Source organism: Sus scrofa, chromosome 6 (genome assembly GCF_054392235.1).
Source record: "Sus scrofa isolate SSC_HxYL_T2T_F1_AM1 chromosome 6, Sscrofa_HxYL_maternal_Yorkshire_Landrace_v2.0, whole genome shotgun sequence".
Lineage (NCBI taxonomy): Eukaryota > Metazoa > Chordata > Mammalia > Artiodactyla > Suidae > Sus > Sus scrofa.
Genome location: NC_139388.1, coordinates 49,217,653 through 49,245,087, shown reverse-complemented (window position 1 = coordinate 49,245,087; position 27,435 = coordinate 49,217,653). Strand labels below are relative to the sequence as shown.

Here is a 27,435-nt window from a genome sequence, read left to right as displayed (position 1 = left end):
AGGGGCAGGTGTTCAGGGCATTGAGGGGCCCCAGGTGTGGGGCAGAGAGAGGGAAAAAACAGCCGGGGCGGGGGCGGTTAGAAGCATGGGAAGACTGGCAAGGGCAGAGACCAGGAACGGCCCATCATTCCGAGCAAGAAGACGCTAACATGTACAGCGCAGCCACGAGGTCTGGAGTGCACCGCCATCTCTAGTACTGGGTCTCCTCCGAGGCGCGCCTAACGAGCATTGCTCAGAGAAGGGAGGCCACTGCGCAAGCGTAAAGGTGGCCAGAGACCGCTAATGGGCATGCGCTTAGGATTCCCGCCCAGATCCTCCGCGACGCACGCACAGGGTCACGTGGCAGTCACGTGGTGCTCACAGTGGGAGTCCAACGGTAGGCGCCAGGCCACCTCCGCCCTCTACCAACCCCCCTCCCCCAGCTCCCCCTCCCCCCGCCCTGCCTCAGACCTCCCCCTCCCTCCTTCTCCTCCTTTCTTCCCACCCCTCCTGCGTCCTCCAGCCCCACCTCTTATCAGACCCTGTCTCGGTTCTGCGCACGGTTCCCTCAGCCCAAGGATCCGGTCCTCAGCCCCCCTTCCTTCTGTCTGTCCCTTCTCCTAGCACATAGGCCCTACCCCAGAATGCAGGTGCTTCCCTAAACCGCAGTCTACGCCCCCCATCCTCAGACCCTCCTGCGGCCAGCAGACCCCAGCCGCTGCCCTCAGAACCTTCCTCAGGGCCCTTTCTCCAGCCCGGGGCCCCTGCCCTCAGACTGGCCTCTTCCTGGATGCCTGCGTCTCACAGCCTAGGGACCCCATCCCTTCTCAGGTCCTACCCTTTAGGCCTCTGTTCCTCCAGCCTTTGGGTAAGCTGCAGACCCTCCTCCTGAGCCCCCCGACTCCTTGCTCTGGCTCAGATCCCGTCCCTCTAGCCTTTCCAGCCCCTCTCCAGGACGGCGCGCCCAGCCCTCAGATGTCCTTAGATCCTCTTCACGCTCAGACTCCCTTAGACCCCTGACCACCTGGTCTGTGGCTCTCTCAGAGCCCACCCTTTTCTCATTCAGACCCCTCTCTGCAAATCAGACCCCTCTTGAATCCCTTCTCTTTTTCATACTGTCCACCCCAACGCCCCAGAACTCCCAGCCAGCTCTGTCTTTATCACCCCCAGAGGTCTAGTCCTTCGCTTTCTCCTGCCCTAATGAGACCTGCTAGCTGATTCCTGGCCAGGAGCTGGTTGAATCCAGAGCCCACAGATGCCCTCGCTTCCTTCTCCGTTCCCGGTGGAGCTGGGCTCTGTTCAGGATCCAGAAGGCCAAGTGGGCCGTCTACATCGCCTGGCTGTGGCCCGGGGCCCAGGCTGGGGCCTCACCAGGCTCCTGCGGAGAGGTGAGACTTTCGCTGCTGGAAATGCCCCTGGGAGACAAGATCAAGGGGCAATGTGTAGGGTGCGACTTCATTTGGCCATTCAGCAGAAGTGTACCAGGCACCTATTACGTGTCAAGGCTCTGTTGTCTGTGATGGGAAACATGACCTTCTGGGTCATTGTGAATGAAATTTATTATAAGAATTTAAGAGTGATGAGGATGAGATAGACACATTGGAAAGGATGGCCTTTCGGATGGGTGATACTTGGGTCCCACAGCATAAGAGCCAATCATGCACGTAGCTGGGAGAAGAGCACTTCAGAAAGATGGAATAGCCAGTGAAAAGGCCCTGAAGTTAAAACACAAACTAGGTATGTGTAATAGCAACAAGGAGCAAGGGGATGAGGAGAGAGAACTGAAGCTGAAGAGGCAGCAGGTACAGACAGGAAAGGGCCTTAAAAGGGATGTAAATTTTGTTGGATTTTGTTCTGTGTGTAACTGGAAACCATTGGAATTGTAGGCAGGAAATTAACATTGTCAAATGTACAATTTCTGTTTTTCATTGATTTTTGTAAATTGATTGTGTGTCTGGCCACTGTCTGAACTTGCTTAATAGTTGTAGTGCTATGCTGATTCTTTAAATTTTTTAAATTTAATTTTTATTTTATATTGGAGTTTAGTTGATTTACAATGTTGTGTTAGTTTTAGGTGTACAGCAAAGTGATTCAGGTATACATATATCCATTATTTTTCAGATTCTTTTCCCACATAATTTATTACTGAATATTGAGTAGGGAGTTCCCACTGTGGCTCAGGGGGTAAGAACCTGACTAGTATCCATGAGAATGTAGGTTTGATCCCTAATCTCACTCAGTGTGTCGAGGATCTGGCATTGCTATGGTTGTAGTGTAGGCAACCCCTAGTGTAGTGTGATTCAACCCCTAGCCTGGGAACTTCCATATGTTGAGGGAGTGGCCCAAAAAAGCAAAAAAAAAAAAAAAAGAGAGAGAGAGAGAGAGAATATTGAATAGAGTTCCTTGTGCCATGCAGGAGGTCCTTATTGATTATCTGTTTTATATACAGAGTGTGATATGTTACCGCCAGATTCATAATCTCCCCCCCTGCCACATTTCCCCTTTGGTAACCATTGTTTTTGAAGTCTGTTTCTGTTTTGTGAATAAATTCATTTGTATCATTTTTTTTTTTTGTCTTTTTGCTATTTCTTGGACCGCTCCCGCGGCATGTGGAGGTTCCCAGGCTAGGGGTCCAATCAGAGCTGTAGCCAGACATTGGCCTACGCCAGAGCCACAGCAACGCGGGATCCGAGCCGCGTCTGCAACCTACACCACAGCTCACGGCAACGCCGGATCGTTAACCCACTGAGCAAGGGCAGGGACCGAACCTGCAACCTCATGGTTCCTAGTCGGATTCGTTAACCACTGCGCCACGACGGGAACTCCCATTTGTATCATTTTTAAGATTCCACATTTAAGTTATATCATATGATATTTGTCTTTCTCTGACTTTATTTAGTATGGTGATTTCAAGGTCCATCCATGTTATTGCAAATGGCATTATTTCATTCTTTTTATGGCTGAGTAATATTCCATTGTATATATGTACCACATCTGCTTAATCCATTCACCTGTCAATGGGAATTTATGTTGCTTCCATGTCTTGGCTATTGTGAAAAGTGATGCAGTGAATATTAGGGTGCATGTATCTTTTTGAATTATGGTTTTCTATGGATATATGCCCAGGATTGGGATTGTTGGATCATATGGTAGTTCTATTTTTAGTTTTTAAGGAACCTCCAGAAGTTCCTATTATGGCTCAGCAGTAACAAACCCGGCTAGTATCCATGAGGATGTGGGTTTGATCCCTTGCCTTGCTCTGGGTTAAGTATCTGGTGTTGCCGTGAGCTGTGGCATAGGTCAGCAGCTGCAGCTCCGATTCCACCCTTAGCCTGGGAACTGCCATAGGCTTTCCACACCTTCAGCCCTAAAAAGCAAAAAAAAAGGAACCTCCATATTGTTCTCCATAGTGGTTGTACTAATTGACATTCCCACCAGTGTTGTAAGAGGGGTCCCTTTTCTCCCCACCCTCTCCAGCATTTATTGTTTGTAGACTTTTTTTTTTTTTCTTTTTCATCCCCACCTGCACCATATGGAAGTTCTTGGGCCAGAAATCTAATCCAAGCTTCAGCTGTGACCTCTGCCATAGCTGTGGCAACACAGGATCCTTAACCCATGTGCCACAGCAGGAACTCCTGTAGAATTTTTGATGATGGCCATTCTGACTGGTTGAAGTGATATCTCATTGTACTTTGTGATTTACCTCTCTCTAATAATTAGTGATGCTGAGCATGTTTTCATGTGCTTTTTGACCATTTGTATGTCTTCTTTGGAGAAATATCTATTTAGATCTTCTGTCCATTTTTTGACTGGGTTGTTTTTTTGTTGTTGTTGTTTTATTGTTATAGAGCTGCATGATCTGTTTACACACACACACACACACACGCAGACAGGACTCAGGCCACATCTGCCACCTATGCCACAGCTTGTGGCAATGCCGGATCCTTAACCCACTGATTGAGCAACCAGGGATCAAACCTACATCCTCACAAACACTACGTTGGGTTCTTAACCTGCTGAGCCACAAAGGGAACTCCTGTTTGTATATGCTGGAAATTAACCCCTTGTTGGTAGCTTTGTTTGCAAATATTTTCTCCTACTTTGTAGGTTGTCTTTTCATAATGATTTTCTTTGCTGTGCAAAAGCATTTAAGTTTACTTAGGTCTCATTTGTTTATTTTAGGTTTTATTTTCATTACTCTAGGAGGTGGATCCAAAAAGATACCAATTATATCAAAGAATGTTCTGCCTATGTTTTCCTCTAAGAATTTTGTAGTGTCTGACCATACATTTAGGTCTTTAATCCATTTTGAGTTTATTTTTATGAAGGGTGTTAAGGAATGTTCTAATTTCATTCTTTTACATGTATCCATCCAGTTTTCCTAGCACCACTTATTGGAGAGACTGTCTTTTCTCCATTGTATATTCTTGCCTCCTTTGTCATAGATTAATTGACCATAGGTGTGTGGGTTTATTTCTGGGCTTTATATCATATTCCATTGATCTATATTTCTATTTTTATGCCACTGCCATCCTGTTTTGATTACTCTAGCTTTGTAGTATGATTTTCTGTTGTTATCTGCAGACTGTGTGACAGTTTGGTCTCAGCTATTGTCTTTTTTTTTTTTTTTTTTTGGCCCGCAGCATGTGGAAATTCCCAGGCCAGGGATCAAACCTGTGCCACAGCAGCAACCCAAGCCACTGCAGTGACAGCACAAGATCCTGAACCCACTGTGCCACAGGAGAACTCCTGTACTATTAAATCTTTAAACTGAGATTTCTTTTTCCTGTCATAAGGTGATGGCCAGAACTCCCAAACTTTTTTGCCAGTGGACATTTCTCCCCTTGTTCATGATATTAAAGAGAAGCGTTTGTGTTTTTGCATTAGGTACCATGCTTTCTCATGGGTTTTGATTTATAAATTTTATCAAGTAAGGAAGTTCCCATCTATTCTTAGTTTTCTGAGGTGTTTTTTTTCCCCCTAATGATAAGTAGGTATTGAATTTTATCAAATGATTTTTATGTATCTAGTAAGTGTGATTTTTGTCCTTTAATTCATGAATGTGTTTTGTTACATTGATAGACTTTTTTGTTGTTGAATCATGCTTGTTTTCTGGGAATAAATCGACAGGGTTGTCCCTTTTACTTTATTTAGGGGCTTTGCATATATGATCATAAGTTGAACTGATAAATACTTTCATTTCTGACTCTGGAAACACTCATCTGATTTTGGAGTTAAGGTCATATTAACCCCATAAAAATGAGCCTTGCCCTCATTTTCTATTTTTCTGTTTTGGAACAACTTATATAAGATTATACATGAAATGAAGTGATAATGATTATATCATGAAATGATTTATGTTTTAAGAAAATCGCTGTGCAGGGCAAGACAAATGCAGAAAACCAGTTAGTATGCCATTGCAGAGGATGGTGGGCTACCAAGTAAAATAGGATGCAGTGAATATGATATTCAGAGGCTCCTGAAGAACCGCATTTAGAGGGATTTTGCGGAAGAGACCAAGCTGAGTTGAACCAAGTTCATCATTGATTAGCTGTGTGCCAATTACCTTGGAGTGCAAGGGCAAAGATACCATGCATTTGCCCTCCCTGGGTATATGGGATAGGGTCTGGAGGATCAGGGACTCGGGGGTGATGGATGCAGAGGAACAGAGCTTGGGGCATGACGGATGTGGAGATGAAGGCTTGGGAGGGGGGATCTGAGCAGGATGATGGCAGGCATGGAATTGGTGAGGCGTAGAAGCTGAATCTAAGGAGCTTACTACCTGGATTCAGCTCTTAGATGCAGTGTTCAAAAATAAACTTGAGGAGTTCCCGTCGTGGCTCATTGGTTAGCGAATCTGACTAGGAACCATGAGGTTGTGGGTTCGCTCCCTGGCCTTGCTCAGTGGGTTAAGGATCTGGTGTTGCCGTGGGCTGTGGCGTAGGTTGCAGATGCGGCTCGGATCCTGAGTTGCTGTGTCTCTGGCGTAGGGCAGCGGCTATAGCTCCGATTTGATCCCTAGCCTGGGAACCTCCATATGCCGTGGGAGTGGCCCAAGAAATGGCAAAAAAGACAAAAAAAAGAAAAAAAAAAGAAAAAGAAAACTTGAGAGATTTCTGATAAAATCCAGAGAATCTGCTTTTCTTGAATTTGATGCTGGCCACATGGGCCCTATATTCATACAGTGAACTGGAGCTGGGTGTCTGCCCCAGACAGTGCACAAGGCTCCTGTAAGCCTGACTACCCACAAAGTCCACGTCCTCCTGGCCCCCAGGTACCTTTCTGTGATTTTGACACCTCTGGGATGGGGGATGGATGTCAGTATCACAGCATCAGGTAGATGTCACTTTGTTCCAATCTGTGGACTTAATGGTGAGCACTGCTGAGATGGCATCTGAGGCAAAGGCCCCTGCGGCTGGAAGGTGGGGGTTCCAAGTCATAGAGATGGAACCTGGAGTCGAGGATCCCCCTGTCAAGGAGGGACTGTGGGAGCTGGGAATTGGGAAAGGTGTTGCCAGGACCTCTGGACCTGCAGTAAGGGACAGTGACAGCCCTAGTGTCACTCACTGTCCCTCAGTTGTCCAGGTGGACGGTGAGAACTCTGCTGGGCAGACGGCACTCTTCCTCTCGGCGCTGCTGGGACGCAGCTCTGCCGTGCAGCTCCTGCTGGCCTTTGGTGCCAACCCCAACCAGTGAGTGGATAGGTGGCGACTGCCCCCCTCTCCCGGGGCCCCGAGTCTGAGCCCCACAGAGCCGGTCTCTCTTCTTCCCCAGAGGCTTCTCTCCCTCAGACCCCCTGACCTCCCCTGATAACCCTCCCATCCCCACTGACCGCCGCCACACCTTGTTCTCTCAGTTCACCCCTTCCTGTCCTCCCGCGACTGTTCCCACTCTCCCCGTGCTTCCCATTCTCCCAGCGATCCTCTTGTCCTCCCAAAGACTCCACTGTGTCCCCAAGTGAGGGGGACACAGTGATATCCACCTCCCATGACCATAGTGACCCTTTTATCTCTCAGTGCTCCTGTCCTGCCACCTCCTGTCCCTGTTCCGTGCCTCTCTTAATCCACCACTGCTCTCTGTTTGCTGCAGCCGCTGCCTGGATGGCAGCACACCTGTGCATGCGGGCGCCTTCTCGGGCCGCAGCCTGGTGATGCTGCACCTGCTGCAGGCGGGGGGTGACCTGCGTCTGCATGACCAGCAGGGCCGCACCCCTCAGGACTGGGCAGAGCAAGGTGGTGCCAAGCAGAGCTGGGAGGTGAGCCCCAGCCAGGGTAGGGCAAGGGTACCAGGACCAGCACCCCACCCTCCCTCACCTCTCATGCCCCCCGTCCAGGTGCTGGAGCTGTTACAGCTCTGCCGGGCCCACATATCAGCACTTGTGCACGGCAGTGAGTTGGCCCCCACTGCGTCCCTGGGGCAGGTGCAGGCCAGCTCTGGACGCAGCCTGCGTGGTGGTTCCCTGCTCTTGCTGCGGCTGGTGCAAGTGGACAGGTAACGGTCCACACCCTGAAGCCTGCCCAGCCCCAACTCCCAGCTACCCGGACTTACTCTCGGACTGCCCTTTACCCCAGGACACTGAGGCCGGAGCAGGTCAGGAGACCCCCCCAAATTCCAGCCTTAGGGTTTGGCCAGGTAAGCAGGAGATGTGGGAGGGAGTGGGGACCACCCCGTTCCCTTCCTGCCTCATGGTTCCGCTCCCTGTCCCCAGCTCAGCAGCCTGGCACCCCTGGGGCTTGTAACGGGTGTGCCCCTTGCGGACCCCAAAGAGCTGCTGCCAGCACAGGGCGAGCCTGACCGCACCTACAAGAGCAGCTCCCACACCCTCATGGCCAAGTGAGAAACAGCCTCCCCCCACACCCCTGCCTGGGCCCAGCAGAGCCCGGCTCTCCAGTTCCCTCCCAAGGAGAAGCCCCTCCTCTCAGCCCTACATGCTCTCCCCGCCCTGCTTCCCCAGCCTCCTGTGGAGGGGCCACCCCGTGACCGTGCGGCAGCTGCAGGCCCCTGGAACCCAGCCTGATGTGCTGTTGGCTGACCTTCAGCACTGCAGGTACGTCACCTCCGGCCTCTCCCCAGGCCAGCCCAGCCCCGCAGACCAGTCTCCTGGCGCCCAGTCGACTCGAGGGTTTCATAAGCAGAAGAGCAGGGAGTGTAGCAACAGCCGCGGTTACAGTCTTCATCTCTGGGCCAGCGCTTGGCATGAGCCCTCCTACTAGGGTGACCCCCACCCCCTCCACCACCACTGGAAAGGGGGTACCCAGTTCTGTGTGCTGCCTTGTAGGCCTCAGAGGGGAGGTGTGTGTAGCTAGGGTACCAAGGACAGGGTGCAGGCTGGGTGCTGGCTGTGTGATCCGGGTCCTGGGTTCTCCTCTCCTGTGGCTGAGGGAGATGGTCAGCCTGATGGCCGAGGCTGCACTCCTGGCACGTGGTGATCTGTGCCCGGGAGCCACCCCCACCCTCTGAGTGGCCTGCTCTCCTCCCGCCCAGCACCCTGCACCACCCCAACCTCTTGCTGCTGATGGCCCTGAGCCCCTCGGCGGACCTGTCGGGGCTGCGCCTTCTCTTTGAACCTGTGTGGCTGGGCTCCCTGCATGTGGTGCTGCACTCACGGGGACCAAGAGAGGGAGTACCTGGCCCCCATCCTGTGCCAGGCCTGCCACCTGGCCACCTGCTGCTGCAGGTGTTGGAGGCCCTGCTGTTCCTGCAGGCCCGCTGGCGTGCTCACGGCGGCCTCAGCTCCCATGCTGTGCAGCTGGTGCGGCCAGGCCTGGCCAAGGTGGGCAGCCTGGAGCACGGGCGCCCATTGCACCAACACTGGCTGCAGCCCAGGTCAGTGCCTGCCTCACTTGCCTGCCCGTGTCCCTGCCCAGCGGCCACTGGCTCACCAGGCCCCTTGGCCTCCGCAGGCCACAGCAGGGCTACCCCTGGGGAGGCCCAGGCCCAGGGCTGCCCCCGCCTCCTGAACTGTACCCATGGCTGCCACTTGAGCTCATCCGCGGTGATATGCCTGCTGCCACCTCAGACCTCTACAGCTTCTGCATCCTGGCCCAGGAGGTCTTCACTGGTCAGTGAGTGATCCTGTTCCCTGTCCCACTGAGGCCCCCCAAGCCCGTTCGGGTCCCCCAGTCATGCTTCCTCACAGGAGAGCTGCCCTGGGCTGGAAGAGAGGGGCCTGAGGTGAAGGCTAAACTGGAGGCAGGTGAGAGCCCGGCCCTGGATCCCCTGGTGCCAGCCCCCTACCAGGCCCTGGTACGGGCTGGACTGGGCCTAGGGCCTGCTGACCGCTGGGGCAGCCTGCAGAGTACGCGATACCTGCTGCGGGAGGCCATGGCCCAGGTACAGTACAGGGAGGCAGAGGTGGGTGGTGGCCGTGCAGCCTCGGGCAGGGCCCATGTCCCACACCCAGCCTCCTCTCCACAGGACTCGGCTGCTGAGGTAGGCTCCCCAGTGGACTGGACCACACTGAGCCCTTCACCCCGGGGTTGTCCGCCAGGTAAGAGGGCAAGGAGGGAGGGTAGCAGGTGCTGAACATGGCTCAGCTTTGCCCCCGCCCCATTCCAACCAGCTGGTCTGTTCCCCCAGAGTCACTGTACTATGAGGTGGCTTCCAGAGCCAAGACTGCACCCCGGCCCGTGCCCCCTGTGATGTCCCTAGGTCCCTCCCCATCCCAGGTAGGAGCCAAGAAGGGGTGTGGAGGGCCAAGGGAGCTGTGGGGCACCTGGGTAACCCATGCCAGCTCTCTGCCATCGCTCTCTGTAGGTGCTGGGCCACAGCAGAGTCCAGAGGGGTAGAGCCTGGGACTCGGGTAGCAGCTTGACTCTAAGCAGCAGCCTGAGTCCCAGCCCTGACCTCTGCCCAGGCCGCAGCCCCACAGCCAGGGTCAGCCTGCACCGCTGCCTGGAGCCCAGAGCCACGGTACAGATACCCTGAGCCCTGTGTGACCGTTCGTTTGCTCACCTCTGGCCCCTCCTCTGAGTTGTCACCAACCCGTTTCCCTAGCTGCCTCTTCTCTGACCAGGGACCCCCTGGGACCCTGGTGACCCCTGACCAACCCTGCTTCCCCCAGGGCCCTGTCCTGCAGTCCAGCCTTCAGGATTCAGCCTCCCAGCTGTGGACCCAGGGCCCTGAGGAGCAGTTTGAGAGGAAGGTCTTAGCTAAGATTCAAGCCCTGCAGGGGCTGCAGCTGTGCACACAGGGCTGCCCTGCTGGGCCCCCAGCCCCATGAGCCCACCCCCTGCCTGCTGACTCACAGGGAGGCTGCTGGCAGGGAAGGCCACGAGGGCAGGTGAAGCAGGGGACCCTGAGCCCAACCCCTGCCCCCTCCCACCCTCCCAGGCCATTCTGAGCTCTGGCCCTGGAGTGGCAGCTCCAGTCTTTTTCTCCTGCAGGCGCCCAGCCCTGAGCTGATCAGAGGAAGTCTCTTCTCCAGCCTGCAGAAGTGAGAAATGGGGCCCTGCTGGGAGGGCCCCAGGCCCCTTCCTCACCCCTGGGTAACCCTCTGCCCACCCCTCCCCCTCCCCCAGGATGGATCTGCTGAAGGAGATCATAGCAGAGCTGCAAGGTGGATGCCAGCTTGACCAGGCTCAGTCTCATTCCTGACACAAATTGTTAGGGTGCCATGACATCCACATCTTCTCTGCAGATGTCACCCCTCAGAGCCTCCCAGGAGTGACTCCCCACTTAGCACCTGCTGACATGATAAAATGATAAAGCAGCGCATCTGTCACTGCCTCTTTATTCAATGAGCCTGGCCCGAGCTTGACGCTAGCAGGTACATTTTCATCATTTTTATTCGTTAATTTCGTCAGATGGTTTAGTGGGGTATGTGGCGGGGGTGGGGTGGGGGAAGATGGGCAGGAGCTGTCCCCCCACCCCTGTGCACAAGGTCAGGACATGCTGGGGGCTCCTGGAGGGAGAGGGAGGACAGGGAGTTAGCCTAGCCCTCAGATTTGTGCGAGAGCCCCCAGGATGGACGATGGTGGGGGAATGGGCGTGCCCCTCAGCCCAGAGTAGGGGAGCTATGATATCAGTTTAGGGACCCACATCAGAGGCAAGTTACAAAGTTAGAAACCTGGGGTAGGGGTCAGGAGCTCAAGAAAATACAAAACGAGGGACTGGGTTGGGCCAAGATCAGTGAGGGGAGGAAGAGAAAGGAGGATCTCTTCCAGCTCTGGCTCAGCAGTAGCTTCGGGTCTGGCCCTCGGAGTGGAGAGACCAGGTGGGAGTGGGGTAGGGGGGTGGGGGACCAGCCCCCTCCCTCCCTTGCCCCCCATTCCTGTACAGGGACCCCCGGTGGTGCTCACCCCCTCTCCCATAGGCCGGTGGGGCTGCCCTATAGAGCAGAAGAGGCTCCGGAGGGCCCCAGGGCCCAGGCACCCTGTGAGGGGTGTGGTGGCCCCAGGGGGCCCGCTGTTTCTGGGGGAGACGGGGGGCTGGGGGACCAGGATCTGAGCGGCTTCGGGGGTGGGCAGGAGGGGAGGAAGAGCTGGAAGAGGCGGGTGAGGGACCCCTGGGCCCTAAAGCTAGGTTGACATAGAGGGGCTCCGGTCGGGTGGGGCGCCGGGCAGGGTGCCGGGGGGCTGAGTAGCTCAGGTGGTCGTGGGGAAAGCAGGACGGGGGTGGTGGGTAGCTGAGCAGGAAGTCGGGGGACCTATGGAGCGGTGGTGATTGGCCAAGCATGCCATACGAGGCATTGAGCCTATCTGGGGGCACGGAGCGCAAGGGACTCCAGGACCGGCTGGGGCCAGAGTAGGGGGGCCCCTCACCTGCCTCAATTTCATAGTACAGGTTCTCTGCCCTGTCAAGTGGTGCAGGGGGACCCAGGGGGCTTCTCCAGATGGGGGCCGGGGAGCTAGGCTGGAAGGATGGGGAGCTGAGGGGATACAAGCCTGGTTTGGGGACCCCGAGGAAGGGTGGCAGGCACTCCCGGGGGGCTGAGGAGAAGAAGCCAGGGGTAGGAACCTGTGGGGGGACAGAACACAGAAACTGGGCTGCTGTCCCTGGCATGTCCTTGTACCCCCCACCCATCCTGAGCTGGGCACTGACCTGGGCAGGGCCTCTGGGTCCCCTCCTTGAGGTCCCTATGGGCCGCTGGCTCCTCACCAGGCTCCCATCACTTTGTTGCCTCGGTAGGGAGGGTGGGGGTCCTGGAACCCAGGCCCCTGGGTTGGCTCTGGGGTGGGGGGGTGGTCCACTCCCCGAGGGCTCACCACCCACCTCCAGGGACAGTGAGCGGCGGAAAGGGGAGTGGGGAGCAGACGGTGTGCTCCCCTGCTCCTGTTGGCTCTGTCTCTGGGCCACCTGCTGAGCCCGCTCAGCCAGGGCCAGGGCCATGAGGCGTGCTGGGTTCTTGGGGGGTGGAGGTGGGGCCCCCCCAGGGCGCAGGAGGGACAGGGGTGGGGGCAGCAGCGGTGAGTCCACACCAGGACCTAGAGGAATGGGAAAAGGAGTCAGAAGGGTCTTGGGCACAGCCTCAGGGTTCATGAGGGTGCAGGCTGGGCAGGACAGGACTCACCATGCTGGCCTTGGGCTCCCCGGGGAGCAGGCAGCGCCAGCTTGCTGCAGATCTCCTGTTGGCAGGTGTCGCTCAGCTGGGCCTCAGCTCCACGCAGCAGCAGGGGGATGAGGTGGGGGCGCAGGCCAGGGCCAGGGCTAAGGGCTGGCGTTGGGGTGGCCGAGGCAGGTGTTCCCCCAGCCCCCAGCAGCTCCAGGACAGCCGGTGGCACTGACACCGCCAGGGGCTCTGAGATGTCCAGGGCAGCGGGTGAGGCAGGGCTAGTGGGCCCACGGGGCGAGAGGGCCTGGGGGGTCATCCTGGGCGGAAAGGCAGAGGCGGGGGCCGGGGGGGCCGGGCTGGCAGGAGGTGCAGGGTCCCCTGGGGTAGGGCTGCTGCATCGAAAGGTAAGGGGGTCAAAGTCAAGCCCCCGGAGCCCCTCCAGGCAGCGGGGTGGGCTGAAGTCCAGCTCGTCACCATCATCTAGCCAGGCTGAGGTTCGGTGTGAGGGGGAGCCGGAGAGCGCCCCCAGGCCAGCTGCTGAGGACTCGGATGATGAGGACTCGGAGGAGGACGAGGACGAGGACGAGGAGGAGGATAGGCTCTCACAGGAGCCAGCGGGTGCCGGGCCCACGGGGAAAGCATCGCTGCTGGAGTGGGGTCGCCGTAGCCTGTGCAGCCTCTGGAGGCCTGGAAGGGCAGTGCGGGGGGAGGGCCGGTCAGGGGTCAAAACTTGACATACCCACATACATCAGTGAGAAGGGGGCACACCACCCAGGAGGTTGGGGGAATAACATGAGAGGCGTGTCCCTGGATAGGGTCCAGGGAGAGCTGTTCAGACACACGGGTGAGAAAAGAAATGAATGGCGAGTCCGTGAAGGGAACCATTCCAGATGCAAAGGCAAGAACCAAGTCTGATGACCCCACCAGCTGTGGCCTCATCTGCAGCTGCTGGGCGGACAGCCTGGGGCGACCATGTCTGAGAAGCACTCGGGCCTTGTCTTGGACAGTTGAGTGTGAGCATCTCCAGGCCTGGGCACGCTCATCATAGCCTCCAGATCCATCAGGGGTGGGGTGGGGTGGGAGTGGGGGGAGGATGGACTAGCAACTCCAGAGGGGATACCCACAGTGGACCAGCAGGGAGTGGTGGAGAGGAAGGAGCCTGAGCTGCACTCAGCAGTGCACATGGCAGCCTGTAATGCTGTGCTGAGTGAGTCCAGGTACAGCATGAGTCCCCTTCTTAAGGACTCTCAGCATATGGAGGGTCCCAGGCTAGGGGCTGAACGTGGCCTACAGCACAGCCACAGCAACCGGGATCCAAGCCGTGTCTGTGACCTACACTACAGCTCATGGCAATGCCGGATCCTTAACCCACTAAGCAAGGCTAGGGATTGAACCTGAGTCCTCATGGATAGTTGGGTTTGTTGCTGCTGAGCCATGACAGGAACTCTGTAGGATACCCTTTAATTAAAAGTTTCAAGACAACTAGAACTGACCCGTACGTTATTGATACCTACACGGGTCTGTGATCAAACTCTAAAAGCACAAGCATGAAGACCATGGAATTTAGGAATTCCCATCGTAGCGCAGCAGAAACATCTGACTAGGAACCATGAGGTTGTGGGTTTGATCCCTGGCCTTGCTCAGTGGGTTAAGGATCTGGCGTTGCCATGAGTTGTGGTGTAGGTCGCAGACATGGCTCCGATCCCGAGTTGCTGTGGCTGTGGTATGGGCCGGCACCTGCAGCTCCTATTAGACCCCTAGCCTGGGAACCTCCATATGCTGCGGGTGCGGCCCTGAAAAGACAAGACAAAAAAAAAAAAAAAAAAAAAACAAACATGGAATTTAGAGGCTGCCTCTAATGGGGAGGCAGCAGGTGGGAGGGGGACGAGCTCACAGGTAAGGTAGCAGGGTTCTTTTAGTTCTGGCCAGTGGGCTCTGGAGTGATCATATTTTTTTTTTCAAAACTTACGAATAAAAGACTGTCTGAAAGGGCCCTGCATGACCAATGATCACAGCACACCATGAACCAAGGGTGAAATTTATCCAAACACAGATCCAGATTTTAAAAACAAACCAAGACCCCCCCAAATCTGAGTACACCACTTGGAGGCCAGCTTAGGGCCCTCCCCAGTCTCTCCCAGCCCCACCCGGGCATCACATGGGCCACCCTGTGCTCACCAGCCCCGCTGGCCTGCGATGACAGCGACTCCTCACTCTTGGCAGATCTCAATGTGACCGTGTCAGGTCGGCTGCCTGCAGGGAGAGGTAGAAGGGTCACAGGGACCCTCCAGAGTGCCTCCCCAACCACCACACCGACTGCCCCACCTCTGACCTGAAGGCTGTGGTCGGGCACGGGTGCCCCCTAGCCACGGCAGAGGCTTCTTTCGGGGGATGCTGGGGCCCCGGCCCAATGCAAAGAAGGTCTTCCAGCTGCTACCCCCAGGCTTCCGCTGTTTCTCGCCTCTCTCCCCTTTTCTTCTGGGGTTTGGATGAGACATAGGAGGCCGGCTGAGGAGCTGGGGGGCTTCCAGGCTGGCCTCCCGCCTCCCAGGCATCCCACTCACCTTTCCACAGGTGAGGCTGGGGCCTTGGAAGTTGAGGGTTCGGTCGGTGTCCCCAGCCGGCCCTGGGTGCGAGCCTGGGCTTCCTCCAGCGTCAGCAGGCGAGTGGAGGGGCCACTGCCCGCAAGGGACTTGGGCCGGGGGAGGAGGCAGCGGCCTGGGGAGTTGGGAAAGGGGGCAGCTGTCAGCCCTGGGGGCCATTCAAGGCCACAGGCAAAGCCAAGCGCTACAGCCCAAGCCCCGGCCCCGCAGCATGCCCACCCGGGCTGGCAAGGCAGAGGGCCAGGGCGGATCAGGCGGGAACGGGTGGGCAGCAGGCAGGTGAGGAGGAGGAGTGAGGCAGAACGAGCTGATGAGGAGGCAGCTCCCAGCAGCCAGCGAGGATAGCGGCTCTGGCTTCAGTTACCTCGGGCCAGAAGGCCCTCCGACGTGCTGAGTCCTGACTGGGCTGGGGTCCGGGGCAGGGCGGGGAGGCTGGGTGGGGCTGGGGCAGGGTCAAGTCTGGGGACCTCCCACCTCCTCCCAGGTGGACCCATGGCCCCAAGCGCCCCCAGGAGCTACAAGGGGTGAAGGAAGAACGATGTCCGGGCCAAGAAGTGGGGATCCTGAGCGTAGGAGCTGAAATGAGAAGGGGGGGGAGGGGAGGGAGAGGCCGGGGCGGGGTCCTCAAGGAGCCGGGAAGGAGGTCCAGCTTCAGTGGGATGGGGATGGGGCTGGGAGCCCACCTGCCCTCCCGCTGCAGCCCTGACAATGAGGGGGCAGTAGCCAGGGCACCAGGGATGGGATGGGCATACCTGCAGGGTCAAGGCCAGCAGAAGTGAAGGTGTCACTGAACAGGACGTCCACGTGGGTGAGCAGGAACTCCACCACCACTGACTGCACCCGCACCTCCCGGAAGGCTGCTGCCCCCCCCAGCCCCACTGACTCCAGCTCCATGGACCTGGATGGGAGGAGCGGGAGGGTGGCCGGTGCCTGGAGCCCCCGCTGATGGGTTCTGGCTAGGCGAGGTGGGGAGCCACGGAGCAGTGGCTGTCATTCAACGTCTCCGATCTTGTCAAGCTGATCACATCTAGAACTGGATTCTCTACCTTTCCCCAAACCCTCTCCTTCCCTGCCTATTTCATCCCAGTCAGTGCAGCTCTTCTGGCAGCTTAGGTCAAACACCTTGGAACTGTCCTTAGCCCATTTTCCCACACCCACGTCCAATCTCAGTAGACTTTGGGGGTTTCACCCACAAAATTGATCCAGAATCTAAATGCTCCTCCTCCATTGCCCCTGCCCTGGCTCAGCCTCCATCCTGGACCATCCCACAGCCTCCTTCCTGGTCTCCTTGGTCTTCCTGGTCTCTCCTGCCCCCCACAGTCCGCTCCCCACACACAGCCAGAGGGAGCCCATGAACCTGGGTCAGATCAGAGCCCTCCTGGCTCAGAACCCTCCTCTGGCTTTCCCCTTACTCCGGGTAAAAGTCAAGGTTCTCACCATGACCCACAATCAGTAAGTCACTCCCGTATCTGGTCCCCTATCACCTCCCTAATCTTATCATCCCCCTCCTCAACCCCTCACTCATTCTCTCACTCGGCTCCAGCCACACTGGCCTCCCAGCTGCTCTTCCAGCCCACCAGCCCCAGGACCTTTGCACTTGTCATCCCTTCTGCCTTGTTTGCTCCTCCTCAGATTTCCACCTGGGTCCTTCCCTCATCTTCTGCAGGTATTGACTCAAATGGTACCTTCTCAATGGAGTCTTCCCCGCCTACCTTATTTAAAATTGGAAACCTCTATATTCCAGGTTTGTTTATTTTATTTTATTTTATTTTATTTATTTTATTTTTTTCTATTTCTTTGGGCTGCTTCCGTGGCATATGGAGGTTCCCAAGCTAGGGGTCTAATCGGAGCTGTAGCCACTGGCCTATGCCAGAGCCACAGCAATGCAGGATCCGAGCCGCATCTGCGACCTACACCACAGCTCACAGCAACACTGGATCATTAACCCACTAAGCAAGGGCAGGGACCGAACCCGCAACCTCATGGTTCCTAGTCGGATTCGTTAACCACTGCGCCACAACAGGAACTCCTATTTATTTTATTTTTTTAGAGCCGCACCCAGAGTACATGGAAGTTCCCAAGCTAGGGGTCGAATCGGAGCTGCAGCTGCCAGCCCACACCACAGCCACAGCCACGCCAGATTCGAGCCATGTCTTCCACCTATACCACAGCTCACGGCAACGCCGGATCCCCGACCCACTGAGTGAGGCCAGGGATTGAACCACATCCTCATGGATACTACTTGGATTCATTTCTGTTGTGCCACAACAGGAATGCCTGCCTGTCTCTTTTTCCTCACATTTCTTATACCCGCCATCTGATGTACCATCTGTTTTATCTGTTTACAGATCTGTTTTCCTAGAAGAACTGAGCTCCTCCAGGACAGAGAGCTTGCCTGTCGTGGTCACCATCAAATCCTCTGGGACTTACCCTGCTGCTGGCCATGGAAGACTTCTCAGGGAAGCCTCCCCTGCCACCCTATCTAGAAATTCCAAACACCAGGACGCAGATCTTCCTTCCCTGCTTTGTAATCTTTCTCCTGGCCACTCATCACCATCAGACAGTCCTCTGTACTTTCCTTGTGATGGTTCACTGTCATCTCCCGCAGAGCACAGGTTCCTGCTCACTACTGTGTCCCCGGTGCCGAGAACAGGGGCTGGCACATAGGAAGTGCTTCATAAAGGTGTGGTGGGTGAAATGAACCAGAGCACAAAAGCCGAATGGGTTCCTGGGATGGAGTGGGGGCGGCGGGAGACTCGAGGCCCAGCCTGTAGAAGGGAGCTGAGGGGGCAGGCCGGAGAGCTGCCAGCTTACCGTAGCAGGTTGGGTGCCCAAACGATGGCCAGGTTACGGGCATGCATGCTGGTGTTGGCACTGTGTCTCGCCATGCGGGCCAAGTGCCTCAGCAGGTACTCCAGGGTCCTGCGGGCAGGAGCGGAGGGAGAACACCTGAGTCTCAACTCCCTTGGGAGCCCGCCAAGCCCTCCCCTGTCCCTCCTGATTTACCTGTAGTGCGGTGGGGGCAGCTGCTGGATGACATCGTGGACCCGCACCAGGCGTTCCTCCTCCCCAGGCACAGACATGGCTTCCTGTGAGGGCACACGGGCATGATGGGGGCTGGGCTGGCCGCACCCCAGCACCCTCCTCTTCAGTCTCGCCGGAGCCCCTACTCACGCTGAACTTGCCGTAGAGCTGGTAGGTGAGCAGCGGGTTTGGCAGCTCTCGGAAGTAGAGCTTGCAGAGGGAGGACACGCTGTGGATGTCCTGCAGGAAGGCGGGGCCGGACAGCTCAGGGATCCTCTCACTGTCAAACTCATGCCTGAGGCACCAGGTCAAGGAGGAGGAAGACTCGGTCAGAGCTGACCCACCTGGCCCTGTCCTTCCCCGCCCCCCAGTGTCCGCAGATGGCAGTGACCCTCCTCCTGGGCTGGGCTCTTCAGAGGCAGAAACTTACTGAACCCCCTCCCCGCACAGCCCTGTGTACCAAAGACAAGGGCGCCCCCATTTGACGGAGGAGACACTGAGGCTCAGGTGGGAGATGCCCCTACAGGTGCCTATCCAGGGCTCTGTGCTTCTGTGGGCGGGACAGGCTCCATCTACCAAGTTGTGGCATTTTCCTGGCTCCGAGAGGTCCCTGGCAAATGCAGCTGAAACCCCAGTGGCCCCTGCTCACGACTCTCAGGTCAGAGCTCTGCCTCATCTCGCGCTGCCCCTGGGCTCCGCTGCCCCCACCTCTTACCCTGGTACGCACACTGCTCCTCTTCCCTCCTGGGCTCCTGCGGTTCCCTTACTCCCAGGAAAAGCCCAAGTCCTGACAGTTGTCAACGAGGCCCCACGTGCTCTGTCGCTAACTACTTCTCAAATGTCCTCTCCTGCTGCTTTCCCCTTTCAAAGGCTGTTCCCCCAGATGGCCTGTTCCCTGCCCCCTGCCCTGCTCCACAGTGAGCTCCCCAGGAGGCCCTCTCTGCCCACCCTGTTTAAAACCGCAATAGCAGAGTTCCCTTTGTGGCCCAGTGGGTTACAAACCCTACCAGTATCCATGAGGATGCAGGTTTGATCCCTGGCCCCACTCAGTGGGTTAAGGATCTAGTGTTGCCCTGAGCTGTGGTGAAGGTCACAGACGCGGCTCGGGTCTGGCGTTGCTGTGGCTGTGGTGTAGACTGGTGGCTACAGCTCTGATTAGACCCCTAGCCTGGGAACCTCCATATGCTGCAGGTGCAGCCCTAAAAAGCAAAACAAATAGACAACCAAAAAACACAGTACCCACCCCACCCCCCAATTTCTTATTATGATCCTTCCCACCCCTGTCTTTTTTCCTCCATAACACTTGTCACCTACCGTAAACTCTCTCATTGCCTTATTTTTTCCTCCAGCACATGGACCCCATGAGGGCAGGAGTCTCTGGTGGTCTTATTCGTCCCCAGCGCCTTAATGCTTGGCATGTGGCGTGTGTTCAGTGAAGGCTGAGGTGTCACTTCCTCGATGAAGCCCTCCCTGGCCACACCTCTGGTCCAACCCCGCCCTATACCCTCCGAACTCCCGCCAATTCTGCGGCCCCAGCACATGGCCCAGGGCCTGGAATAGAGGTGGTGCTCAGTAAATGTTAGTGGAGAGAAGGGGTTGGTGCAGGGCCCTCACCGTAGCCTCTGGATGTTGGATGACACACCCGAGAGCCGGTAGATTCCATCCACCACCCCGTGGGCCTCGATAAACTCAGAGCAGCAGCGGAGCACCTGGGGCACTGGGAGAAGGCAGTGGGGTCAGGGCTGGGCGGGTGCGTCCTGGGTGGAAGGAAGGGGCCGGGTAGGTGGGCCCAGAGCCTCACCGTCCTGGCCTGAGTTGCTGAGATGCTCTCCAAGGTCACAGCCAAACACCCTCTGCCGAAGGATGCCCCGCTGCCGCAGCCGCTGCCGAGAAGGGCGGGAGCGCATGAAGGTGCGGAGGAGGCCGGCCAGCTTCCCACGCGGCCGGGGCACAGCTGCGGGGGTGAAGGCAGGCCACACAGGGTCAGTGCAGCCACCGGTCTGGAGGGGCAGGGGGTGGGAGGCAGGGGCCTGGCCCTTGTTTGCATTACCTGAGGTCAGAGAGGAGATGCCCTGGGGAGTCGGGACACCACTCGGGGGACCGTCGGCATCTGTCGGGTGAACAGTGGGTGGAAAGGATGGATGGCCGGCAAAGGATGCAGGGGGCCCTCCCCACATTGCCCAGGGCACTCACCCCCCTTTAGACCTGGACCCGGCCGCTCAGTGAACAGCTCCACACACTCGCTGGGGAAGAAACCGACCTGAGGAGGGGTCAGGGTCAGTGACTGGGCCACGCGAGCTGGCATGGTGCCCCGACCCCCACCTGTCCTCCCCAAGCCAGGCTCACCTGGAAGCCTCGCTTGCCGCGCCACCAGCTCCGGTCCTCCGTGGGTGGCATGTCGATCACGGAGACAATGTCTCCCACCTGTGAGTGGGAAGGTGCGAGGAGGGAGGGTCAGAAGGCACAGGGGAGGCGGGGCATGGGGGGGACCCAGGCGGAGTCTGCTCCCCCCACAGCCTCACCTCGAAGGACAGCTCGTCCGGTGCCTGGGCTGTGTACCGCTTTACCACGTGGGCGGCAGCCACGGCAGGGATGTTGAGCGAGGCTTCCTCACTGAGGAGCAGCCGCCTGCCGTGGTTGTCCAGCTGGGATGGAGGGGGAGGTGGCCGGGAGGGGCCAGAAGAAGCCGATAAGAAAGACAGAGACGGTTCCTCCGTGCCCAGTGGAGGCCACCACCTGTCGCCCACCCAAGAGCTCCTGTCACGCAGAGCTACCGGTCAAACACCTACATTCTCGCCCCTTCCGTATCCCAGGATTCCCCCGCCCAAAGTCTTCCTGATCTCCACCTGCACCCTCATCCTCTGCAGGAGACACTGCGCATCTGCCATCCAAACCCCACTGCTTTAAGCCACTCTCGGCTCAGTGCTGTGAGTTACAGCCAAGCCTATTTCTAACCCACATACCTTGAAATCCTCGCATCCCACAGCCCAACACCTGCGCGTGTGCGCACGTGCACACGCACACACACACACACTCACTCACATTCCCTCTCGCAGGCGGGCGCCCACACAGACACTGAAATGCCAGCGCCTGCTCCACTCCAGCTCGTTTCTTTCCTGTGCCCACACACCCTCCCAGGCTGGTTCTTTTCCTCACTCATCCCCACTCTAAGCCCCCCTGCTCCGGCCCACCTCCATCCAGGTGAGCACGGGCCCACAGTTGAGGTTACTGTCCACCAGTCCTGACAGCGTCTCCAGGTACTGCAGCAGCAGCGGGACCAGCATCTGGGGGCAGGTTGTCAGGTTGGGCTTTTGTGCGAAGACCCTAAGACAGCCCACTGCCCCCCCTACACTGCCCTGGCTTGCCCCTGGCAGGGCTGAAGTACAGCCTGAACTCATGGGTGCCACTCGGCTGTTAAGTACTGAAATATCATTGTATCAGGTGGTAAATAGGCTATGCCGAATCCTGTGTGCCCCCATCGGTCTGGCTATTCTGACCCTTTCATGGAACACCCTGGAACCCCTCCAGGATCCTAAAACTAAAGGGACCCTCCAGATCCCTGCTGCAGTTCTAAGACCTCTCCACTCTGACTGGTGGGGCCCTATGAGTGTTTAAATATCTAGCCCCCACCTCCTACCCCACCCCAGACAGTTTCACACTTGACTGCTGAGGACACACCTTGGCTGAGGCAGGGGCTGGGACAACGAAGAGTTTACCTGGGCAGCCCTAGCCCCCTCCGGGGGTGGGGGGAGCTCCGGGAGGCAGGAAAACCTCCGGTCAAATATGCATCGGTGGAGGTGGGCATCCAGGGAGCGGAAGTCATCATAACTGCGGAGAACCGGCCAGGAACGGCCCTGTGGGAGCAGGAAGGATAGAAGGGAGCAGGAGTCCCACTACACTGAGCTGGGGACCATGGCACCCAGTCTGCCAGGCTAGATGAGAGGCAGGAGTGGCTGGCCTCACCTGACAGGTCACCTGTACCCCAAACACCAGCTCATTCTCTCCAGAGAAGCTGGGGCCCTCACGCTCTGGAGACAGCAGGAGCTGTAAAGAGAAACAAAGGCCCAGGTGAGGACGGCACTGTTGTCCTGTCCTGATCTCTTCCGACTGACATCATCTAGGGATGGGTCTGCGGCCCCCTGCTGGGCCTCCCCGACGGCAGGGCCTGGTGATGTCGCAGTCAGCACACAGGGTCTTGGCAGACCAACCAAACGCCTTAACAAAAAGTTGCTACTGAATGACTAGAGGAACAAATGAATGGACGGACAGCTCTCCCCTTCTGCCCCGCGGCTCCTGCCATGGAGCAGCCAGCCCTGCAGATAGGTTTCAGGGGGGGAAAGCGACTGATATTGCTTGAGGATGCTTCAGGGTGGATGGGCTCGCACCTTCCCACCTGGGTGCAGCCCCCATACCTGAATGTGGCCAAAGTCAACGTTCTCATAGTGGAAATGGGCACAGTCAGCCAGCCGAGGGAAGGGACCTCGAGGAGCCGAGAGCCTAGGGGACAGGTGACAGATCACAAGAGGCTCTTGCTCTTGGCCCTCCTCCTAAGCTGAGCCTCTCCCCCACCTCTCACCTCTTCCCAGGCTTCCCCTTCACACTGGGCCCCCCAGTGGGGGGCAGGGGCTGCACTGAGCCCTCCCCAGGGCCATCCAGGCTGTCAGTGCTGCGAGCCTGTGGAGCAGAAAGAAGAATCAGAGGCCCCCAGAGATGGGAGCCAAGGGACAACAGGAGCATTGTTATCTGTCAGCCTGGGCCTACAGGCCTGCATCGCTCCATACACTGCCCTGAGCGGGAAGAGAAGGGTAGGACGGGGTAGGTGAACGCTGGGCTGAGGCTGCTTCTTCGTGTGTGGTCTGGGCTGCGGGAGCTGAAGAGCAGGGGCCAAGTGCGAAACAGGGAAGGAGCATGCTGGTAGCTGGTACCATCTCACCCAGTTTAAAACCCTCTCATAGCCCCTGCAGGATAGAATCATCTCCCATATGTGCCTCTCCAGGCCTCTCATTGGTGTCTGGACAATCACAGCTCCCATCTTATCAGTCTTCCCTTCCCACTTCCACCTCTTGCTTCCCCCCAGCTTCTTCAGAGCAAGAGCCAGTATATCTCACAAAACACAAATCTGCCTGTCTCTCCACAGATCATGGAGCTTCGGCAGCTCCCTGTTGTCTTTAAGATAAAATCTAAATCCTCTGGTGTCTGTTTACCTCTCCAGCCTCATCACTTCCCATTGCCTCCATTCTCAGAGCTCTCAAACTTCCAAGAGTCCAACTAAAGCACCATCTTCTCATTTCCTTCTAGACCTTTGCAAAGGCTGTTCCTCCTGCATGGCATACTCTTCCTCATCCTTTTCCCGTCCCCTCACTCTTTCATCAGGTCTCGACTCTCAGGTTCCCTCCTCTCCAAAGTTCTCACTGACCCCTCAGGTGGTGTCAGGCCCCTTTCCTGGACTCCCACATCCCCAGAGCCACCCCTATCCTAGGCCTGACGATGTTGCCTGAGCTTTCCTTAATCACAGCCCTGAGCACTCTGAGATGTCACTGTCTGGCGACAAGTCCATCTCCCCCACTGGACAGGGACTGAGTCCCTCATCCCCCAGCATTGTCCAGCACTGAGCTGAACACAGAACTGATGCTCCTCACAGCTGGGGTGGTGCCTGATTCCTCTCTGGGTCTCAATGCCCAGTGCCAGCTCAGTTGCACAGCAGGGGCCGGGGAAAATCTGATGAATAAATTAACCATCTGCCAGCTGAGGATTCCCCAGACTGGGCTCTAGCCTCTCCCTCCTCCAGATCCCTACAACCCTGACTTCATCCTTTGGGTCTCACCCTTAGGTCTGGGTGAGACTTCAGCCCCTTCAGCCCATGAAGCTCCCACAGGCGGGATGGGATCTGACTCTGCCTGGAGCAAAGGGGCTACACAGAGGTCTCAGTGAATATTAAGTGAGCAAATAAGGGAATGAATAGATGAATGAGCAGGAGCAGCATGGTGGGAGAGGGAGACCGCGTGGGAGGGTGGATGAGGAAAAGAAGATGGAGAGGACCCAAGGATCACATCAGGGGTGGTACAATGCAGGCTTGGGATTGGGACGGAGTAAAGAGGAAGGGAGCAGCTGCAGAGGCTGAAGTAAAGGTTCAGACTCGTGGAGGGGAAGGGAGGGGTAGTTGAGAGGCACGGGGCGGGGGGAGATTGACTAGAAGGAAAAGAAAAGGGTCAGGCGGAGGATGGAGCCGGGTGGGGGTGGGGCTCAAGAATGAAAAAGGGACTGGTGGTATGAGGAGGAGGAGGAGGAGGCGGCTAGGCAGGGGAGGGGTGGAGGTTGGGATGCGGATGCTGAGGATGGCTCTGGGATACGAGCTGGTGAAGGACCCAGAGAGCCTTAGCAGGCCCCTGCGGGGGCCACTTAGAGGATGCGAGGTCCTTCCCTGGACCATCCCTTTTTCCTCCCAATTTTGGGTCTTCGTCCACTGTCACCCCCATCCAGGGCGTGGAAGGGGGTATGCGTGCCGAGGGGGCGGGGCCGGGGTAAGGGCTGTGGCCCAAGACCAGGGCAGGGGACTAGACCCACCACGGTGAGGGGTGAGGGGTGAGGGCGGCGCAGGCCGAGGGCTCGGGCGGGGCCGGGGGCGGGGCGCGCGGGGCGTGGCCGCACGCGGACAGACTGATGCGCCGACAGACTGACGGCCGCATGGGCCCCTCACCACCATGGTCGCGTAGCCTCCTCAGGCACCGGCCGCGCTGGACCCCTCGATCGTCGTCCTCGTCGCGGATGCCGCCGCCATGGCGACACAAAGGGGAGGGCGCGAGCCGCGCGCAGGCGGCTGCAGGCCCCGCCCCTAACGGCTGCCGGTGGCTCAGGCGCGCGCGCCCCGAGGGACGGGAGCTACGGGAACGCGGCGCCGCTTCTCATTGGCTCCACTTTTGGCCTTAGGGCGACGCCCCACCCACCATGCAGCTTCTCATTGGCTTCGACTTGGGTCCCACCCCAAGTTCTCTCTGGTCCCTCCCCGCGAAGTTTGACAGCGCCACGCCTATGCATGCTTTTCATTGGCCGTCATTCCCCTCCTGAGACACACCCCCAGGTTCTTTATGCTCCGCTTACACATTTCTTATGCTAAGCGGTGGACCCTCCCTTTAGTCCATTGTCAAAAGGTGACTGCTCCTCTGACACTCTTTTAACTGGATTCTCCCATGGCCGCAAGGTTTTTCTTTATCCCCTAAGCAGCTCTTCAAAGTCACTGGTCAGTCCTGCCCCTGCGCCTGCTAAAAACACACTAAGAACGTGGATGGCCCCTGGTTGTTTTTCACTGGCTCAGATGACTTGACTGGGACATAACCCTAGACACTCTGCGACTTAGGCTCCCCCTATCCACTGGATATTTTCCTTGCTACCTCCTCTACCGCTTCTTACAGGCTGGCCTCTAGTTTGTCTCCTTTTTCCTAGGAACAAATTTAGCCAGCATGCCAAACATGACCACACCACTCATAAAGCCAGTCTCAATGGTTTCTCCCATTGACTGAGGTTCAGAAAATACTCTGTAACAACGCTCTGTCCAAGAGGACTTTCCATTGGTCCTCAACAAGGCTCTCACCTCAGAAGGTATATATATATTTTTTTCCACCTTTGGCATATGAAAGTTCCTAGGCTAGGAGTCAAATCAGAGCCACACCTGCTGGCGCCACAGTCACAGCAACGTGGGATCCAAGCTGCATCTGCAATCTACACCACATCCCACCACAACACTGAATCCTGAACACACCAAGAGAGGCCAGGGACGAACCTGCATCCTAAAGGATACTAGTCAGATTCATTTCCGCTGAGCCACAACAGGAACTCCCAGAAAGTACATTCTTGATCCATCCACTCATTCATTCAAAAACTGGTCACTTAATTTGTGGATATAACAGTAACCAAAACAAGGGAAAAGATACCTTGCCCACATGGAGCTCAAAAGCTAGTGAGAGGAGTTCCCGTCGTGGCGCAGTGGTTAACGAATCCGACTAGGAACCATGAGGTTGGGGGTTCGGTCCCTGCCCTTGCTTAGTGGGTTAATGATCTGGCGTTGCTGTGAGCTGTGGTGTAGGTCGCAGACACGGCTCGGATCCCGTGTTGCTGTGGCTCTGGCATAGGCCGGCAGCTACAGCTCCGATTGGCCCCTAGCCTGGGAACCTCCATATGCCACGGGAGCGGCCCAAAGAAATAGCAAAAAGACAAAAAAAAAAAAAAAAAAAAAAAGCTAGTGAGAGAAGACAATTAACAAAATAAGAATTTTAAAATATAGACTATTAGGTGATAAGTGCTATGGATAAAAAAAATTAAGCAGAGATTGGGGAAAGGGAATGCTGAGAGGACAAATTACAGCTACCTATTGGTTGAATTTGCTGATCTCACTTCCATAATAGGGATTTCCCACATGCTTGGAGTTCCCTCTGCCTGGAATATTTCCCAGCCCCCACTAAACATGACTGCAAATTCCTTCACACTCCCCTCATGAAAAGGTAGAGTCTATCTCCCCTTGCCCTTGAATCTGGGCAGGATTACGACAACTTCAGTCAACAGAGAATAGGAATGAATAGGAATGGACACTATGTGATTCAAAGGTTAGGTAGTGAAAGGCAAAGCGGTTTCCTCCTTGACCACTGGAATGACTAGCTCTGGAGCCTTGAGGTGTCATGTGAAAAGTGGGTAGTCATTTTTTTGTTTGTTTTGTTTTTCTTTTTTGGCCACCCCACAGGCATATGAAGTTCAGGAGCCAGAGATCAGATGCGAGCCACAGCTGTAACCTATGGCACAGCAGTGGCAACACAAGATCCTTTAACACACTGTGCCGGACTGGGGAGTGAACCTGCGTCCTGGTGCCACAGAGATAACACTAATCTTGTTGTGCCACAGTGGGAATTCCTGCAGTGGTCATGTCATGTCTTGAGGAAACCTAAGCCACATGGAGAGACCTTGTGTAGGCACTACAGGCCATAGGTCTAGCTTGGAGTCATTTGATCCCTGATGTCAGACTTGAGAGTAAGGAAGCTCCAGAGAGTCCACTCCCAGCTATCAAGCCACCTTCCTCTTCCCAGTTGAACCCCTAGACATCATGGGGCAGAGACAAACTGTCCCCAACTGAGCCCTATCCACATTTCTGACTCACAGAATCCATGAGCATAATGTAATGACTGTTTCATGCCACTAAGTTTTGGGGGTGGCTTGTAACCCAGAAATAGTCATTAGGATGGCCCTTTGTCAACTATGAATTCCTGGCACCGCTCAAATGTAATTTCCTCAATAAAACTTCTAGGCCCCGCTCACTGCCCAGCTAAATCAGATTCTGCTACTGTAAACATC

General features: G+C 56.5%; 2 protein-coding genes across 42 annotated transcripts; one reads left to right on the top strand and one right to left on the bottom strand.

Moving 5' to 3' along the window:
- The first annotated feature begins 341 nt into the window (after positions 1–341).
- On the top strand, positions 342–10,695 carry LOC146402342 (inactive serine/threonine-protein kinase TEX14-like). Of its 22 annotated transcripts, none has more exons than XM_084960610.1 (16): positions 342–376; positions 1,150–1,367; positions 6,557–6,671; positions 7,069–7,234; positions 7,313–7,470; positions 7,551–7,611; positions 7,688–7,812; positions 7,934–8,026; positions 8,464–8,805; positions 8,883–9,040; positions 9,119–9,312; positions 9,397–9,469; positions 9,559–9,647; positions 9,836–9,891; positions 10,365–10,414; positions 10,500–10,695. In XM_084960610.1, the coding sequence occupies exons 2-15, from the start codon at positions 1,235–1,237 to the stop codon at positions 10,381–10,383; spliced, it is 1,782 nt and encodes a 593-aa protein (XP_084816736.1). In that variant the 5' UTR covers positions 342–376; positions 1,150–1,234; the 3' UTR covers positions 10,384–10,414; positions 10,500–10,695. The 22 variants fall into 22 exon arrangements, 18 of the variants coding, with proteins under 18 accessions (XP_084816736.1, XP_084816730.1, XP_084816738.1 ...); XM_084960604.1 differs by having other exon boundaries at positions 9,736–9,891; XM_084960612.1 differs by having other exon boundaries at positions 342–847.
- A 53-nt stretch (positions 10,696–10,748) lies between these two features.
- On the bottom strand, positions 10,749–24,885 carry ARHGAP33 (Rho GTPase activating protein 33). Of its 20 annotated transcripts, none has more exons than XR_014806060.1 (23): positions 24,797–24,885; positions 22,676–22,773; positions 22,512–22,596; positions 22,063–22,143; positions 21,816–21,953; positions 21,291–21,383; positions 20,622–20,744; positions 20,446–20,523; positions 20,293–20,359; positions 20,150–20,209; positions 19,901–20,053; positions 19,714–19,816; positions 18,250–18,394; positions 18,082–18,164; positions 17,890–17,997; positions 15,828–15,973; positions 15,440–15,698; positions 15,037–15,190; positions 14,805–14,950; positions 14,651–14,725; positions 12,491–13,159; positions 12,022–12,404; positions 10,749–11,937 (listed from the first exon to the last, which is right to left on the bottom strand). XR_014806060.1 is itself a non-coding variant. In XM_084960478.1 (22 exons), exons 6-22 carry the CDS (start codon positions 21,381–21,383, stop codon positions 11,152–11,154), a joined length of 3,372 nt encoding a protein of 1,123 aa, XP_084816604.1. In that variant the 5' UTR covers positions 21,816–21,953; positions 22,063–22,143; positions 22,512–22,596; positions 22,676–22,773; positions 24,664–24,885; the 3' UTR covers positions 10,749–11,151. The 20 variants fall into 20 exon arrangements, 15 of the variants coding, with proteins under 15 accessions (XP_084816604.1, XP_084816605.1, XP_020952767.2 ...); XR_014806056.1 differs by having other exon boundaries at positions 15,440–15,651; XR_014806057.1 differs by having other exon boundaries at positions 14,805–14,947; positions 15,440–15,651.
- Positions 24,886–27,435: the final 2,550 nt, after the last annotated feature.

What these genes read in the sequence shown, in the direction of transcription:
- LOC146402342 (XM_084960602.1), top strand. Translation starts at nt 1,235, where the DNA reads ATGCCCTCGCTTCCTTCTCCGTTCCCGGTGGAGCTGGGCTCTGTTCAG. An exon ending in TGCGGGAGGCCATGGCCCAG is followed by an intron (nt 9,313 to 9,396) that starts GTACAGTACAGG and finishes TCCTCTCCACAG; the next exon opens with GACTCGGCTGCTGAGGTAGG. An exon ending in TAGGTCCCTCCCCATCCCAG is followed by an intron (nt 9,648 to 9,835) that starts GTAGGAGCCAAG and finishes ACCTCTGCCCAG; the next exon opens with GCCGCAGCCCCACAGCCAGG.
- ARHGAP33 (XM_021097106.2), bottom strand. An exon ending in CAGCAACTCAGGCCAGGACG is followed by an intron (nt 19,817 to 19,900) that starts GTGAGGCTCTGG and finishes GCCTTCTCCCAG; the next exon opens with TGCCCCAGGTGCTCCGCTGC. An exon ending in AGCTCTACGGCAAGTTCAGC is followed by an intron (nt 18,165 to 18,249) that starts GTGAGTAGGGGC and finishes GTGCCCTCACAG; the next exon opens with GAAGCCATGTCTGTGCCTGG.